The 18,820-nt window shown below is 36.3% G+C and overlaps 1 protein-coding gene across 7 annotated transcripts in view; it reads left to right on the forward strand.

The window, feature by feature from the left end:
• Positions 1 to 18,820, forward strand: part of ERC1 (ELKS/RAB6-interacting/CAST family member 1) — a 370,818-nt gene that overhangs the window by 78,590 nt on the left and 273,408 nt on the right. For all 7 annotated transcript variants that reach the window (XM_027857322.1, XM_027857320.1, XM_027857325.1 and 4 more), the window contains exon 3: positions 2,838 to 3,254. In XM_027857322.1, the coding sequence (XP_027713123.1) occupies positions 2,838 to 3,254 (417 nt within the window). The remainder of the gene's footprint in view (positions 1 to 2,837; positions 3,255 to 18,820) is intronic.

An 18,820-nucleotide genomic window follows, 5' to 3' on the forward strand; every position in this document is an offset into this window, starting at 1 on the left:
TAACCCATCCAGCATTGCCTATTGCCATCTTCTGTCATCATTGCTAGTTTGCAGCTTTAGTTCAAGATCTTGATTCCAGGATGCCTGCATAGACTTGATGGTTCTTTGCAAATACCCAGTCTGCTGCTGTCTTTCAAGGATTCTTTCAGGCTGAGTGACTCCCTGTCTGTGACAGAGTAATTTAAATGCTTCTTCCTGCTACTGCCCTCCCCAGTGGTACTAGAGAGAACTCTGTCCCTTCATAGTACTACTTTATGAGGTTTATGCAGCTATTTTGAAACATCTCTTTGACCTGTAGGGAATTAGTTCTGTTTCAGGATTACAGTTTTAAAATAGGTGTTAGGAAAACTAGAGAAACAGACATGGCCAGATAGCTAGGTGGCAGAGTGGATGGACTAATGAGCTTGGAGTCAGAAGTCATTTTGTTGTAAGGCTCAAATGAGATAATATTTATAAAAAGTCCTAGTAGGTACTATTATTCACTTCCCTTTTTACTAAATGAATACTTGTTATACCGAATTCAAATATCTGTGCTAATGCATATGTCAAATGTTAGCTGTAATCAAGTTCTCCTTCGGCAGCATTGAATCATTTGCCGGTGAGTATTATAAATATTTCTATGAATATGAAAAGTTACATATTCAAGATATGATATATATATCTACATCTACACATATGTAGGTATATGTGTGTGTACATACACATATATTTGTAGAAAGTAATTTTTGAAGTTGTTAAAATATTTCCTGCATGGAAAGATTAATCCTGTAGTGCCTTAACTTCCTTTTTTGGGAGAGCAGAGAAAAAGAAACTAATTTTTGCAACAATTATATGGTAGGTAGTATGGATATTATTGTAGCTATTTTATGAATGAGAAAACTGAAGCCTAGAGAGCTTAAGTAACTAACCAGGGTAAACCAATAAAAGTAACGGACATCAGAGAATAAAATATGTGTGTTTTTAGACACTATGTCCAGTATTCAGATATTAGAATCTTCCACTTAACATTGCTTTCCTTCCTTGTAGTTGGCTCATTTTAGGATGAACCAAAGTTTGATTATCACTCTCTTTAGACTATAGAAGCAGACTCTCACATATGGCCAAAGCCTCAGTTTCCAAAGTCAATTGGTTATTTTTATTAGCTTATGTTCCACTGGTTAACTATAAAAACAAATGAAGGTTTATTACTTTTTTTTTTTTACTTTTTAATTACATTTTAATTTTTAATTACCAGACATGTAAAATTGACTTATGTAGTATATGGAAGCTAGTCATTACTTCTTAGTAATAAATCATAATTCTAAAGTAATAAGTGTATCTATTTATATTTTTAAATTGATTTCTACAAGCACTTATTGTCTGCTATGTGCAAGTGCTATATTACTATAAAATGCTGTGGATAAAAAGGTAAAAACAGTTCTGTCCTCAAGGAACTTAAGTTCTCCTGAGAGAATGCAACATGTTCATGTATATAAATATGAAGAACATACAAATAATATAAAGTAATTTCAAGGATGAAAGTGTTGATAATTGGGGGGGTTCATAAAAAGTGGCACCAGAATGGTACTATGAAGGATGCCAATGTAGGAGGAATAACTGAGATTTGTATGCCAAAGTTTGGGTCCAATGATGTCTTGATAGAATGTAATGTTGGGCTGATTGAATGAGATGAATTGTAATAGGGATAAATTTAAAGTCTTATTCTTGGGTTAAAAAAAAGTCAACTTCGCAGATTCAAGATGTGTGAGATGTGTGGCTAGATACCAGTTCATTTGAAAAATATCTCTTCTATTTAGTCAGCTATGTAATTTAACAAACAAGCTAATGTAGTCTTAGGCTGAATTAAAACTGTGGTTTGAATTAAAACATTGTTTTTCAAAGCAAGGGAGGAAATAGTTCTACTGTACTCTGCTGTGGTCAAACCACCGTTAAATGTCACTTTTTAGGGAGGGCATTAATAAGATTGAGGGAGAGGGAGACAAAGAGGATGAAAGGCACAGAGACCGTAACATCTAAGTACTGGTAAAAGGAACTAGAGAAGAGAAGTGTTAGCCTGTACATGATAGCTCCTCTTAAGTATTCAGAGGTATTAGATTTGCCCTTCTTGTCCCCAGAAGACAGAATTAGGAGTAATAGGTAGAACTGGGAGTGACTTAAATAGTTTTATTGATAGTTTTTAAGCAAATGCTGGATGATAATTTATTTTATATACTGCAGAGGGAGATGTTAATGTACATTTTGGACTCAACCACTGTGGTTCCTCTGAACTCTCTCTCTAGTAATAAGTGCATCCATTGTGATTTGGTGAATTGAGTCTTTACGTGTATATGTGTGTGTGTGTGTGTGCTGCCCTGTCCTCTTTCAATTAAATGTTATCAGTAGTGACTAGTGCCTTAATTTTGTTAATGTTTATGTCAGCTGGTTTATATACTGTTACAGTTGTTTAGCCTCTGCTGTTGACATGCAAGAAAAATTTTTTTTGCCTAGTTTTCTGGGGTATTTGTGACCACACTGATTCCATAGAATACACATGTGGAAGATAAATTACTCATGTGTGTTTTGAGAAATTTTAGATCTTGGTTAATTCCTTTCAGAATTATTAATGGTAATGGTTGAACTGCTGGCATTTTGCAGATCAGTTTTTCTCTCCTTCATTTGAGGATAAAATAAGAAGAAAGACTACATCTCCAATGTAAAGTGTGGGGTTATTAGAAACCTTTAGTTATTCCTAGCTTCCCCAGAGGATCTAAGTAACCCTGTTTTTGCTCAATAGCAAATCACTGATTTAGGATTTTTGGTGTGTGTTTTTTTTTTTTTTTTTTTTTTTGTCATTAAAGCACATGCAGATGACAATCCAGGCTCTCCAGGATGAATTGCGGATCCAGAGGGACCTAAACCAGCTATTTCAGCAAGACAGTAGTAGCAGAGCTAGTGAACCCTTTGCAGCAGAGCTGACTGAGGAGAACTTTCAGAGGCTACATGCTGAACATGAGAGGCAAGCCAAGGAACTCTTCCTTCTTCGTAAGACCCTTGAAGAAATGGAGCTGCGCATTGAGACTCAGAAACAAACACTGAATGCACGAGATGAGTCCATAAAAAAGCTCTTGGAGATGTTGCAGAGTAAAGGACTGTCTGCCAAGGCTACTGAGGAAGACCATGAGAGAACAAGACGCCTGGCTGAGGCAGAGATGCATGTACACCACCTGGAAAGTCTCCTGGAACAAAAAGAAAAAGAGAGCAATATGTTGAGAGAGGTGAGTGTCTAACTTCTTTATTGTCATTTTCCTATTTTTTTTTTTTTTTTGCTAGCATCTCTTCCTAGACACAATTATCTCTTTTGTTATTCTAGGGGAAGAAGACATTTCTTTCTCTGTTGAATTTTTCAGTGATGTTTATTCTATCCCACCTCCCTAGCAGGGGATAACATTGTCTCCTCTGTATGCTGACTTAAAGTAGGCTGTTATCTCTAGGGTTTTTTGGTATCTAAAGATTTAGGCACTCAGTTTCTTCTGACCTCTTACATTGTTCTTTTTGTGGACATATAGGAGAAGCTAACTGTTAAGAAAATCTGATCATTGTTCAATTAAAAGATGAATAAAATAAAACGAGCAGCTATTTGTATTTAAGAGAGTGCAGAGAAAGATCTTGGCAGTTATAATGAATGGTTGCTCTGTGGTTTCCATGGAAATAGTTACCTTAACCGTAAAAGAACATTTGATAAAGTCATCCACTGCTGGGTTGGCACAGCTAGAAAAGGTATATATATAAAGGAATAAAGTCACATATATTTTAAAGAGAAATTCAGTCTTCATCTAATATTCAGCCGTCCTTTTTCAGTTTAAGCAAAATGTAAATGAAAACTTCTTATCTTTGATAGAAAAAAGCAAAATGGTATCAATAATAATCGTTCTGTGATTGATCAGTGTGTTACTTTTGTTTGTGCATAATAAGACTCTTTTGGTCTGTTAGCCTAAAAATGCCATGCTTTGTAACTAAGAGGATAGAATATGTTTTCTGAAATTGTTATCTGTAATATCTACTTGAAATTTCTTCAGTGTTAAATGCTAGTTGAACACAAATGACCATTATATTTTCCAGTTTTCTTTATGTTTTTCTATGAACCATTAAATATTATTATATATAGTGTTTTAGGAGCTCTGCCTTCACTCTGGCTTCAAAGTGGAGAAAACTTTTATAAATATATATTCTCATAGAATTTAAAGCTATAAGGGACCTCATGCATCTAGTCAAAATGCTTCATTTTATAGATGAGGCTCAGAATGATGGTTTATCAGTTATCATGAGAATATTTGCCATCTTTGGAAGAAAACCACTGCAAATTGTACACGTAAAATAGAATTACTATTTGAGATGTTTATTGAACACTCACTCCTAGGAGAAATCATTTTAATTGATCTTAATAGGTTCCTAGGAATAATAGAGCAAAAGATAACATGGAGGTGATTTGACTCAAGAGATTTACTTGTGGTTCCATTTATACCTTTAAAAAATTTTTTAAACAGAAAAGATATATGCCCTCATACTGCATGCTGTAATGAAATTAACCCTTAAAAGAACTGTCAAGTTTTTGGAGATTAAGATATAGCTCAGTTAAAAGTGAGAATAAATTAAAGTTACCTCTTTAAGCTAAAAGAAAAAATATGAGAAAACTGAAAATTAGGACATTTAAATGTTTATTAAAAGGAAAGCTGTGGCAGTAATATTTTAGGGAAACATATAATAGCTACTTCTGAAAGGTGGTCATAGCTAGGTATCTAAATTTTAGTGTGATATGTGGCCTATACAAAAAAAAGGAAAGATTTTACACAATGTAGGGTAGTCCAAATATATTTAAATTCTATATTCCCTTAAATCTTTACAAATTGGAAGCAATAGGTTTCTAGTGGAGGAAGGCTATTCTTTTTACCATGCCAACCCCCATTTTAACCTAGTGTTTATACTTAGTCATGTATTCACTATGCCATTTTGTTTGTGTTTCATCATTTATTGAAGAGATAAGAAATATTTTTGTAGATATTGCATGATCAGTTCTCAGAAGATTCTTGTATGATTGGGAATGTTTTACACTGAATAGGGAAACATGTGGGAAAGAGGTGAAAGGGAAATAAGAAGAAGGCTGGGTTAAGGGAAAGGCAGCTGGGTGGCACAGCAGATAGAGCACTGAACCTGGAGTCAGGAAGACTCATCTTCCTGAGTTCTGATCTGGTCTCAGATACTTAATAGCTGTGTGACCCTGGGTAAGTCACTTAATCCTGTTTGTCTTAGTTTCTTTTCTGTAAAATGAGCAGGAGAAGGAAAGGGCAAGCCATTCCAGAACTCTGCCAAGAAGACCCCAAATAGGGAATCACAAAGAGTTGGATATGACTGAAAAACAACTGAACAGCCACAGCAGGGCATGGAATGGAAGCACAAGAAATTAGTATGGAAGGAAATACTCATTTAGTGATATTAACTATGAATTTGAATGGTGTGAACTCCTGCCTTTGCAACATCGCTTGATTATTTCCACCACTGTAGTGCAAATCTCTTATCTTCTCACCCCTGGACCACTGCAATAACCTGCTGGTGGGTTTGCCACTTCAGTTTTCTCCCCACTCCAATCCATTCTCCATTCAGCCTCAAAAAGTGATTTTCCTAAAATACAGGTTTGATTTTACCCCCATTCCCCACCCCCAATTAAACTCCAGTTACTCCCTTTTGCCTCCAGGAGCAAATACAAAATGCTCTGTCAATCAAAGCCCTTAGTAATACAGGCCCCTCCTACCTTTCCAATCACCTTAAACCTTACTCCCTGGGCTAGCTAGTAAGTGTGAGGCCAGATTTGAACTCAGGTCCTCCTGACTCCAGGGCCGGTGCTGTATTCACTGTACCACCTAGCTGCCTCTCCCTGGGCATTTTCCCTGGCTTCCTTTAAGTCCCAACTAAAATTCTGTTTTCTATGGGAAGCTTTCCCCAACCCCTTAATTCCAGTGCTTTCCCTGTGTTAGTTATTTTCTTTTTCTTTTTTTTTTTTTTTTGGCTAGACAATGGGGTTAAGTGACTTGCCCAGGGTCACACAGCTAGTAAGTGTTATGTGTCTGAGGCCGGATTTGAACTCAGGTCCTCCTGAATCCAGGGCTGGTGCTCTATCCACCGTGCCACCTAGCTGCCCCCTAGTTATTTTCTAACTATCCTGTATATAGCTTGTTTTATTTGCTTGCTTTCTCCTCCATTAGATTGTAAACTCCTTGAAGGCAGTTTTTGCCTCTTTTTTGTGTCCTCAACACTTAGCACAGTGCCTTCCACATAGTAGGTGCTTAATAAATGTTTTTTGATTAATTAATTGAATATGTTAGAATACAGAGTCCAGCAATATTTTGTTTACAAGAAACATTCAGAATAGAAAAATACACATAGAATTAAAATAAGGAACAAAATCTGTTTTACTTCAACTTAAGTAAAAAAGGCAAGGGATAGCAATCACGATTTGAATCAAAGCAGCAGCAAAAATAGATAATTAAAAGAGATAAACAGGGAAACTACATTTTGTTGAAAGGTACAAAGTAAATGAATGAATATTAAACATGCATACGCCAAATAGCATAGTATCTAAATGAATTACAAGAAGAAATTGACAGTAGAATTACAATAATAGGAAATCTCTACTTGCCTCTTTCAGACTGTGATCTAATCACAAAATAAATAAGAAGGAAGGATCTGATTAGAATTTTAGAAAAGTTACTTCTGATAGACCTAAAGGTCTATTAGATTGTTGAATGGGAATAAAAATGAGTTGATCTTATTTGTCAGCTGTGCATGGAAACTTAAAAAAATTGACTATGTTTTAGGGCATAAAAACCTCAAAAACAAGCATAGAAAATCAAAATATTAAACCCATCTTTTAAGTATCATGATGTAAGAAAAATTATATTAAATAAAGGGCTACTGAAAAAAATGAAAAATTAAAGACTTAATATTGTAAACAATGCATGAGGCAGAGAACAAATCATGGAAGCAATTGGTGATTTCTTTAAAGATAGCATTTCAGAATTTTTGGGATGGAGACAAAGCAGTCTTTTGGGGAAAATATATATATGCCTAAACACTTTCATCAATAAAAGAAAAGAAAGAGAAGAAAAATGGGTTGGGCATACAGTCAAAAAAACTTAGAAAACCAACAGATGAAATTCCAATTAAACACCAAAATAGAAATCCTGAAAGTCAAAGATGAGATCAATAAAATTGAAAGCAAAAAAAAAAAGGATTTAATTAGTAAATAACACTAGATACTTATTGGTTTTGGGAACAAACTAATATCTTAGACAAACCATTAGTTAATTTGTTTAAAAAAGGAAAGAAGAAAACCAAATTACCAGTACTGAAAAGGTGAATTCAAAATTAAAGAAGAAATACATTATTAGAAACTAATTCACCTAGTTTTGTAACTAATAAAAGTGACACTCTAAAATAGATCACTATTGACAAAAATATCAAATGCCCAGATTAACAAAACCAAGAAATATAACTCTTAAGAAATTCAGAGAAAGAAGGAACAGCTAGGTGGTGCAGTAGAGTACCGGCCCTGAAGTCAGGAGGACCTGAGTTCAAATTCAGCCTCAGACCAAACTCTTGACACTTACTAGCTGTGTGACCCTAGGCAAGTCACTTAACCCCAATTGCCTAATTTAAAAAAAAAATAAATTCAGAGAAAGAAATTGAAGTTATATATGGTTTTTCAAAAAAAGGAAAGTCTGGGTCATATGAGCTTATAAGCAAATTCTCTCAATTATTAAATAATAATTCCCAAACTACAGAACTATTTGAAAAAGTGGGGGTGGGGAAGAGTCTATCAAATTACTTCTTTGTTACAAATATGGTCTTGATGCCTAAGCGAAGAAGAGTCAACACAGAAAAAGAAACCTCATACCCATTAGATTGACAAAGGTGAATAAAAAGAAAATGACGTGTTGGAGATTTGTGGGAAAATAGGCAATTGATAGACTGTTCTTGTACTTGTGAATTGGTCTACCCATTCTGAAAAGAAATTTAGAACTGATGGAAGTGCTTGGGTGCTTGTGCTCAGACCCTAATTCCAAAACTATATTTCTCCCTAGCCTTAAAAACGCTATCCCTGGCAGTTTCTCCCCAGCCCAAGGACACTGTGCCTAGCAATTACTCATGAGTGGGCCCCAGCAAAACACTTATCTCTCTCCCTGGTGCTGTTACAAACTGCGCCTGTCGGAATTATTAGTTTGAATTGGCTTTGTACTAGCTCATAAAGATATTTGGTACCCACTGGACTGTCTATACCAACTCCTTATCTCATAAATGCATCCTGGACTCCTCATTATGTATATCCTAGACTTAAGACATATGTACACTCCCTCCATCTAGTCTTCTCAAACAAGACATTGATTAGTGGCAGAGTATACAATCTCAGTGGGCCCTGAGTGGTAGGTAACTTAGTGACGCAGCAGACCTAAAAACCACACTTATCCTCCCCCTTTTCCTTGTGAACTCCGGGTAAAACCCCTGTGCAGTAGATACAAAAGTGCATGTTCCTTTAAGAATTGACTACTCCTTAACCACTTCCTAATCCCTCCCAAATCACCTAATTAGCATAGTGGCACTTGTTTTGTTATAGTTTTTCCTATGTAAGCTTTAACTGTACCCCTCTAAGGTTATAGATTTCTTAAGAACTTTTGCCTGCTGGATAGTGTGACAATAAATCTTTGCCAAATTGAATTAAAGATTGCTTGAGTCCATGAATTCTTTCCAGATGACCCTGTCTTGTACTTTGGTTTGTTCCTCAAAAGTTATTAAAGCTTGCATACCTTTTATCCCAGTGATACAGTTACTAGGCCTATCCCTCTAAAAGATCAATGAAAGAGAAAAAAGACCTGTATGTACCAGAATTATAGCAGCTCTTTTTTTCTCCCATGGATGTCCCCACCTTCTTAGCTGAGGACTTTGCTTCATATTTTTCAGAAAAAGCTGAGGCCATTCACCATGAGCCTCCAACTTTGTCATCCCACCAAAACTACTCTCACCAAAGTTACTAATTGCCAAATCTTGTACTCATTGCCCTTTTCTCAATCCTCATTCTTGTCATTGCAGCCTTTTGATCACTCTCCCTGATTAATAAGTGTTTTTTTATAAATGGTCTTTCTTTCCTTAGTGCTTAGACAGTGCCTGACACTTAGTAGGTAGGTGCTTAATTGACTGAGTACTCAAACCATTGAAGTCATAGGTCTTTGATATACTGAAGTAGGTTATACTATTTATTACCTAGGAAACATTAATGTGGAGTTTAAAAGAGTTGGGCTCAGCATCAGGATATTTAGACCAGGGGTTCTTAACCTGTGTTCCATATTCTTCAGAAAAAATTTTTTATAACTATTTCTGTGTAATCAATTTTCTTTGTTTTCCCATATATTTTATTTTATGCATTTAAAAAACATTCTCTGAAGGTCAAAAATGGTTTAGATTTTTTGATTTAGAAATTTTGTTCACTAATGGCAGAATTTTTTTTAGTGGTCTTTTTTGTTATGAGTGAAAAAATGGGAGTCTCATCTGGTAACATTTTATTATCAGACTACAATTATATGTCTTTGGATTTTCCAGATAAAAAGCCAGTGATTTTCTAGTTAAAAATTCCTCTATTTTTGAAAAACATGAAACGTACAGTAAAAAAACAAAAACAAAACAAAAACGAAAACAAACAAAAATCCACCCAGTATAATATCTTTTGTTGATTCTAGGTTCTTTATCTTCATCTTGCCGTCTACTCTTTAACTTTGATTGATGTGAAAATGACACCATCTGGTGGTCAAACTTCAAACAGCAGTAGGTTGCTTTCCACAAAGTAATGTAAAAGCAGAGCAAAAAACCTAGAGTGTGTCTAGTGCCAAACAAACCATGCCTGGTGAGGTCATAGACATTTAAGGCCGTTGGCTGCTGAATGGATGCTGGGTGGATTGAGGTCTTGACTTGGTGACAGAAGGACCAGAGTTCAAATCATGTCCCCGGTAGCTACTAGTTGTGTGAGCCTAGGCAAATAAGTCAGTTGGTCTCTTCATACCTTATTTTCCTTATCTGTAAAATGAAAGGATTAGACTTAGGGACTTCTAAGGGTCCTTCCTCTATAAATCTGTGACCCAGTGACCCCATGATCCCTAGCAGTTCTGAGGTTTACTGGCAGTGGGGGATAGAGAAGGTAGAATAAGGAGAAAAGAAAGGAGAAAGGGGAAGAGAAGAAGGCACAGGAGGCTTAAAATGGCAGTTCATTTCAACTATCATTAATTCAGAAGGGAGATTGTCTAGTAAGTATAAGAGAAAGAATAAAACAAACAGCGATGATTGGTGATTTACTTTTTTTTTTTTCAGCCAAAGACAAGGTTTATTAGAACATCTACCATATTGCACAGACTCTAAAGGAGTCTGAACATTAGTGAGCTATTGGCGAGAGTTTAAGAATCTGAGCTGGTGATTTACTTCTGAGGTACACTGAGGCAGATATTTGTTGCCCTGATGACAAAAAAGATGTTTGCCATCTATCTAGGATATAATGGTTGACTTTCCAAGATTTGCAGAACCTTATAGCCAGTGCCATTTTTGCTCTTTAATATGGGCACAAATAATAATGCCAGGAACAATCTAAAATGCCATGCTGAAGATGATGAAGTCTTGAATGAGAATCTAATGGTCTTAGGAACACAAGTAATTTTTCATCATTGTTACCTATTGAAGGCAAATCCTTCTACAATGAAGAAGATTTAGGAATGCTGGTTAAGAAAGTATAATTTGAGGGGCAGCTAGGTGGTACAGAGAATAGAGCACTGGCCCCAGAGTCAGGAAGACCTGAGTTCAAATGTGGCCTCAGACACTAGCTGTGTGACCCTGGGCAAGTCACTTGCCCCTGATTGCCTCAAAAAAAAAAAACAAACAAAAAAAGTTAATTTGTAAAGAGGATTTGCTATTTATTGTTCAGTGTCAGCTTCAAAGGTGGTCTTCAGTGAAGTGCCGTGGTAATTTGAGCTTGGTGTTGTGCTTTTTGCCATTTTTATCAGGTGATAACCTGGTGGTGAAGAAGGACCTTAAGCCCATGTTGTATAAGGTTTGGTTGAGGGAATGAGGGATGTTTAGCCTGGAGTAGAGAAAAATCATGGTTTTAAGCATAATAATAATAAAATAATAACAATAATAATAGCAGTCCTTTGGTTTTGAAGAGGACCAGTAACATCACGGGGTGATGTTTTGAATAGTGTGTGAATTGGATGTAAGTTCTTGAATCATCAAAGTCCAGTGGCAAGACAGAAGTCAGGATGAATGGTGATGGCCTGGGATGCAGTGGATAATGTTGATGTCTTGGACATCCAAGGTCTGAGCGCTCCACAGCATCTTCTTCGGCTGCCTTTGTGGTCATTGAAATAAAGTGTTCTCATCTGCCCATTCTTCTGGGGGAAGTCTTTACATCCTTAGGGTAGACATTGCACTCACTCACCTATGGGTTTGAGACCTGTTAGTTATCCTCAGGGTGGTTTAGCCCATCTACCAAGACAGTTTTACCAGGGTGTGACTTCTGTGCATGCTACTACTTCTTGGAGCCGCTGGGGATACAATTAATAAAAGGAAAGATAGCAATAATAGTAGCATTTATGTAGTACTTTAATTTTTGTAAAGCACTGTTCATAACTGTGTTCAAGTATTTGAATAACTCTCTTATGTAGGAGGGTCTAGATTTGTTCCATTCAGCACCATAGAGCAGAATCAGCAGCAGTGGGTAGAAATTGTATTGGTGAAGGGAATTTCTCACACCAATAAAATTACAGGTTAAAATAAATAAAAAAATGTCTCTTTTGTCTCTTCTGTCTCCTCTATCCTTTCTTTGGTTATACATATTCCTCTTAACCAAAGGTATGAAAGATCACGTCATAATAAAAAAATTTGTTTTGGATGTCCATTTGGAGCTTATCTTTGTATATGGCACAAGATATTGGTCTAAACTGATTTTCTTATTTTAAAATGTTTTTGGTATATTGATAATTTTTGATTTGGTTGGGTCAGTTCTTTCCTGGCTTTACCCCGTTTTATATTATTGCTCTTCCAGCAGTTGTTCCAGCATTCACCGTACCCGCCTTTTGTTATCTTTGCCAATTTACTGGATGTGAGGTAAAACCTTTGAGTTGTTATAATGTATATTTCTCTTATTAGTGATTTGGAGCAATATTTCATGTGGTTGGTAGTAGTTTTCAGTTCTTTTTTTTTTTTTTTAGTGAGGCAATCTGGGTTAAGTGACTTGCCCAAGGTCATACAGCTAGTACTGGTCAAGTGTTTGGTCTGAGACCGGATTTGAACTCAGGTCCTCCTGACTTCAGGGCCGGTGCTCTGTCCACTGCGCCACCTAGCTGCCCCAGTTTTCAGTTCTTTTGAGAGCTGTTTGCTCATATCTGTTGACCATTTATCCACTGGGGAAAATTCTTGGTCTTATGTATTAGTATTAGTTGTCTCTTCCTCTTGGCTATCAGGCTCTCATCAAAGATATTTGATCCAAATTTTTACATCTATATGTGTGAGTGTATCTGTTTTTATATCAATGTAACTAAATACACACACTCCAATGGACACCTTCCGTTATCCTTTTTTCATTGCTAACTCTAACCCTAATCAACTGAACAAAATAAATATTTTGTTCACGTAACAGCTTTTTATCTTCCTGTAATCAAACATATCTATTTTATCTTTTTTTAGTTCACAGTTTTGTTTTTTTAAATTGAGAGTAAGATAAATTGATTCTTAGGTATTTTGATATTTCATCGTATTAAAGAGGCAATTCTTTTTATTTCAAAAAAAAATTTTTTATTAATTTATTTTTAGTTTTCAACATTCACTTCCATAAGCTTTTGAGTTTTAAATTTTCTCGTCTTCCCTCTCCTCCCCAAGACAACACACAATCTTATATAGGCTCTACATATACATTCCTGTTAAACATATTTATCTATTTTATCTTTTGTGGTGATCTCTGTCCCTTATTTGATTAAGAATTCTCTTCTTATCTACAGCTGTGAAAAACTACCTAATCTGGTTCTCTTCTGATTTTTCTGTGCTGACTCTCTTGATATTAAGGGCATATATTCATTCTGCAGCATTTATTGTAAGATGCTGAATTTCAAACTAATCTTTGTCACCTACTTTCCAGTTTTCCTAGGAGTTCTTGTCAAATAAGGGGTTATTTTCCAATGAATGTATGTATTTAGGTTTATCAAGAGTGGTTTATTGAGTTCAGTTGCTAAACTTAATTTCTACCAAACTACTTTCTACTTTTACTAAGCATTTCCCCTCCTCCCCCTAATATGTTTTTGGGTTTATCCATGTTCTGTTGACTCTCTTTTCTATTTTTTAACCAGTATCAAATATTGTTTATGATTAGTACTTTATAATATAGCTTGTGATTTTGTAATGCTATGACCCCTTCATTTCTGCCTTTTTATTTCATTATTTCCCTCTAATTTGTATTATTTATTAAGATGATCTGTTCGTGTAAGGAAATCTGGGAACCAGAGACTGAAATAGGTGACATTATTATCAGAACATACTAGTATACCTGACTAAAAAGAAGAAATAAATGAGTTTAGGAAACTGATCTGTAATCTTACAGGGGAGGTTTGATGGTGTAATTAGATTATCTGGGCATCTGCTAAAAGCAGCCAGTAATTTTTGCCTTGCCTTAATGATAATTCTATCCTTCAAAAGGTGGAAGATTGAATGAAAGATTTTTTCTGGATCTGATTCTCACTGGGTTACTATGATGCAAATGAAGGGAACCTTGGTGAGAAATAATTATCTTTAAGTTTGTAACAGATTATGTTTAAGTTTACTTCTCTTCAGTATTTTTTTGGGTCTTCTTTAGCAAGCTGTTGACTTGTTTTTCGTGATTTTCTTGCATCATTCTCAGTTTTTCCTCTATTTCTCTTACTTGCTTCTCAAAATCCTTTTTGAGCTCTTCCATGGCCTGGGACCATATTTTTCTTGGAGGCTTTGGATGTAGGAGATTTGACTTTGTTGTCTTCTTCTCGTTGTATGTTTTGATCTTCTTTGTCACCAAAGTAACATTCTGTGGTCTGACTCTTTTTGTGCTGCTTGCTCATGATCTCGGCCAATTACTTGAGTTATAAACTCTTTGTTAAAGTAGGGGTCTGCTTCCAGTGTGGAGAATGTACTGTCCCAAGCTTCGGGGGTTTTGTGCAGCTCTTTTCAGAGATACTTCTAGGGACCTTTAAATTTTCAGTTCTTCCAAGGTGTTATGATGAAGGGCAAGGAGTTTATTCCTTTCCTGGTCTATGCTCTGGTCTATGAGTGACCACAAGCACTCTTTTCTGTCTTGGAACTGTGAGGAGGATTTCCTCTCCACAGCCACTACAAGCTCCACCACACCAGTGCTCCTCTTCATCCCAGAATCACCACCCAGAACTGTGACCCAGATCCAAGCACCGGCAAAGCAAGAGAATCCTGCCTTAGCACCAGCAAAGAGATCCATGCAATTTCCCTCTCTGATCAGCCACTTGATTTCCCCTCAGTCTGTGGGCCCGAAACTCCTGAAGTAGCCGCTATCCCAGGGCCGCACTTGGGGACTAGAGGCTGGGACCGCAGGGCTGGGGCCATGCTTCTCTCTCTAACTGCAGACACAGACTTTTCCCACGAAACTTCTAAGTTGTCTTTGGCGGTCATGGGTTGAGAAGTCTGGAAACTACCACAACTGCCCATGATTCAGTCCTCTGAGGCCTGTTCCAGGTTTACTGAGGCCTGCATGCCCATGCCAAGCTGAGCTTCTCTCCCAGCCCGACCTGATCGATCTGATCAACCATCCAGGCTCTCTTGAGCGGTAAATATGTTTCACTGTCTTTTTGTGGGTTCTGCTGCTTTAGAATTTGTTTAGAGCCATTTTTTATAGGTATTTAGAGGGGTTTGGGGGAGAGCTCAAGCACGTCACTGCTTTTACTACGCCATCTTGGCTCCCTAAGTTTACTTCTCTAACATGCAATCTCTTGGAAGAGCAGAAGTCAAAGGGTTCAGATAAAGGATAGGTTGGATCCTGTGGATCCAAATTCTTCTGGGGAAGCTTGCTCTGAAGAGATATGATACTTTTTAGAATGAAATTCTCAAGGCCTAAGGAGAAACTACAATTGAGAAGGAAAAGAGGAATTTGAAGAGAATTATTGGATGCACAAGAAATTCTTTTTTGTTTAGTATTTTATTTTTCCTAGTTGCATGTAAAAACAATTTTAAACATTCATTTTTTAAAACTTTGAGTTCTAAATTCTCTCCCTTCCTTCCTCCCCACTGCCCCACATTGAGAAGGCAAAAAATAGGTTATTATACATATGTAGTCATGCAAAACATATCGTAATAGTCATGTTGTGAAAGAAAACATAGACAAAAAAAAAACTTCAAGAAAAATAAAGTTAAAAAAAATAATTCAATCTTTTCAGACCCCATCAGTTCTTTCTCTGGGATGGACAGCATTTTTCATCATTAGTCCTTCAGAGTTGTCTTGGATCATTGTGTTGCTGAGAATAGCTAAGTCATTCACAGCTGATCATCTTACAATATTGCTGTTACTCTCTACACAGTACATTTTGCTTTGCATCAGCCCATGCAAATCTTCCTAGGTTTTTCTGAGAGCATCCTGTTCATCATTTCTTACACTACAATAGCATTCCATCATAATCTTATACCTTAGTCTGTTTAGCCATTCCCCAACTGATGGGCATCCCCTCGACTTCTAATTCCTTATGCCCCAGAAAAGAGCTGCTATAAATATTTTTGTATGCATAGATCCTTTGCCTTTTTGTTTTTTATCTCTCTTGGAATACAGACGTAGTAGTGGTATTGCTGAGTCAAAGGTTATGCATGGTTTTATAGTCCTTTGGGCATAGTTCCAAATTGCTCTACAGAATTGTTGAATCAGTTCACAACTCTATCAACAGTTCTTTAATGTCTCATTTTTCCCACATCCTGTCTAACGTTTGTCATTTACCTTTTCTGTCTTATCAGCCAATCCGTTAGGTATGAGGTAATACCTCGGAATTGTTTTAATTTGCATTTCCCCAATGAATAGTGAGTTAGAGTATTTTTTCATATGGCTATAGATAGCTTTGATTACTACTTCATCTGAAAACTGATCATATCTTTTGATCATTTTATCATTTGGGGAATAGCTCTTATTTTTATAAATTTGACTCAGTTCTCTATGTGTTTGAGAAATGAGGTTTTTATCAGAGAAACTTGCTTCAAAATTTTTTTTCACAGTTACTATTGCTAACTGTATTTCCTTCCATTCCTCTCACCCCACCCCATTTATTCTATTCTCTCTCTCCTTTCACCCTATCTGTCCTCAAAAGTGTTTTGCTTCTGACTACCCCTCCCCCTATCTGCCCTCCTTTCTATCACCCCCCCACCCCCTTATCTCATCCCCTTCTCCTCCTAATTTCCTATAGGGTAAGATAGATTTCTAAACCCAGTTGAGTGTGTATGTTCCCTCTTTGAGCCAATTCTGATGAAAGTAAGGTTCACTTACTCCCCCACCCCTCCCTCTCTTCCCCTCCATTGTAAAAGATTTTTCTTGCCTCTTTTATGTAAGATAATTTACCCCATTCTCCCTCTTCCTTTCTCTTTCTTCCAGTACATTCCTCTCTCACCCCTTAATTTTATTTTTTAGATATAATGCATTCATGTTTAGTTCACACCTATGCCATCTGTCTATATATGCTCCTAACTACTGTAATAATGAGAAAGGTCTTATGAGTTAAACCCATCATCTTCCCATGTAGGAATGTAAACAGTTTAAACTTATTAAATGCCTTATGATTTTCCTTTCCTGTTTACCTTTTTATGCTTCTCTTGAGTCGTGTGTTTGAAAGTCAGATTTTCTGTTCAGCTCTGGTCTTTTCATCAGGAATGCTCAAAAGTCTTCTATCTCATTGAATGTCTATTTTTTTCCTCTGAAAGATTATACTCAGTTTTGGTGGGTAGGTGATTTTTGGTTGTAATCCTAGCTCCTTTGCCCTCTGGAATATCATATTCCAAGCCCTCCACTCCTTTAAATTAGAAGCTGCTAAATCATGTGTTATCCTGACTGTGGCTCTATGATACTTGAATTGTTTCTTTCTGGCCTCTTGCAATGTTTTCTCCTTGATGGGAATTTGGCTGTAACATTCCTGGCAGTTTTCCTTTTGGTATCTCTCTCAGGAGGTGATCAGTGGATTATTTCAATTTCCATTTTACCTTCTGGTACTAGAATCTCAGGGCAGTTTTTCTCTTGAAAGATGATGTCTAGGCTCTTTTTTTGATCATGGCTTCAGGTCGTCCAATAATTTTTGAATTACATCTCCTAGACCTATTTTCTAGGTCAGTTGTTTTTCCAGTAAGATATTTTACATTGCCTTCTATTTTTTCATTCTTTTGGTTTTCTTTTATTGTTTCTTGATTTCTCATAAAGTTATTAGCTTCCATTTACTCCATTCTAATTTTGAAGAAATTATTTTCTTCAGTGAGCTTTTGAACTTCCTTTTCCGTTTGGACATTCTGCTTTTTAAGGCATTCTTCTCCTCATTGGCTTTTTGGATCTCTTTTACCATTTGGCCTGGTCTGTTTTTTAAGGTGTTATTTTCTTCAGTATTTTTTTGTGTTGCCTTTACCAAGCTGTTGACTCTTTTTTCATGATTTTCTTGCATCACTCTCATTTCTCTTCTCAACTTTTCTTCTACCTCTGTTACTTGAGTTTAAAAATTCTTGAGCTCTTCTATGGCCCAGGACCAATTCCTGTTTTTCTTGGAGTCTTTGGAAGTAGGAGCTTTGACTTTGTTATCTTCTGAGTGTGTGTTTTTGATCTTCCTTGTCACCATAGTAACTTTCAATTGTCAGAGTTTTTTTCTTTTATTGGTCATTTTCCTAGTCTATTACTTGACCTTTCACCCTTCGTTAAGGTAGGATTCTGTTTCCAGGGTGGAGAGCTCAGTGTCTCAAGCTTCAAGTGTTTTGTTGAAGCTATTCTCAGAGATACTTCTAGGGATCTCTAAATTTTCAGTTTTCCTAAGGTGGTATGATCTAAGGCAGAGGTTCCCAGACTTATTTGGCCTATTGTCCCCTTTAAAAAAAATTTCTCAGCATCTCTCTGGAAATCTACTTTCTTTAATCCTTTGTTTTTTTAAAATTTGCATCATTTCAAAAAAATATAAAATTAAAAAAAGATACATCTTAAATTTAATAAATTTATTGTAAATTTGTGTTTTTTCCCTGCATTGAAATTTTGATGGCATGTCTAACTGTATAGTATTGTAAACAAGTCATTATACATATGTCGATGTATGTTGGACTTCTCAACAATGCGTGACATGCTTGCTTGCCAACACTTGCTTGTTAAGAACTGTTGATAGACTTGACCACTGATTGATTATAACTTGCATTTTGTGTGTTTATTTGGAAAATAATGTAATCACTATGACTTTACCTCACATTTCTTTCAAAATTTTCTTTTCTTCTCTTCTTTCCTTATGCTTCCACTGCCCCCTTATTTTTATTTAATGCCCCCCAGTTGTATGTGAGGCTACTCCCACCCCGTGGATCGTTCTAGTGCCCCTTAGGGGGCTTTATCACCCATTTTGGGAACCTCTGAGCTGAAGTCACCTATCATCATTGGCATTTTAGACATCCCACAGGTACCTCAAACTCAAAATGTCCAAAGCAGAACTCATTATCTCTCTCTCCAAATTATCTTCTCTTCCTCAATATCTCAAAATATTACTCTCAAAGCTGCCACCAT

This window comes from Vombatus ursinus, unplaced genomic scaffold (assembly GCF_900497805.2).
Source record: "Vombatus ursinus unplaced genomic scaffold, bare-nosed wombat genome assembly UNPS02012082.1, whole genome shotgun sequence".
Classification (NCBI taxonomy): Eukaryota; Metazoa; Chordata; class Mammalia; order Diprotodontia; family Vombatidae; genus Vombatus; species Vombatus ursinus.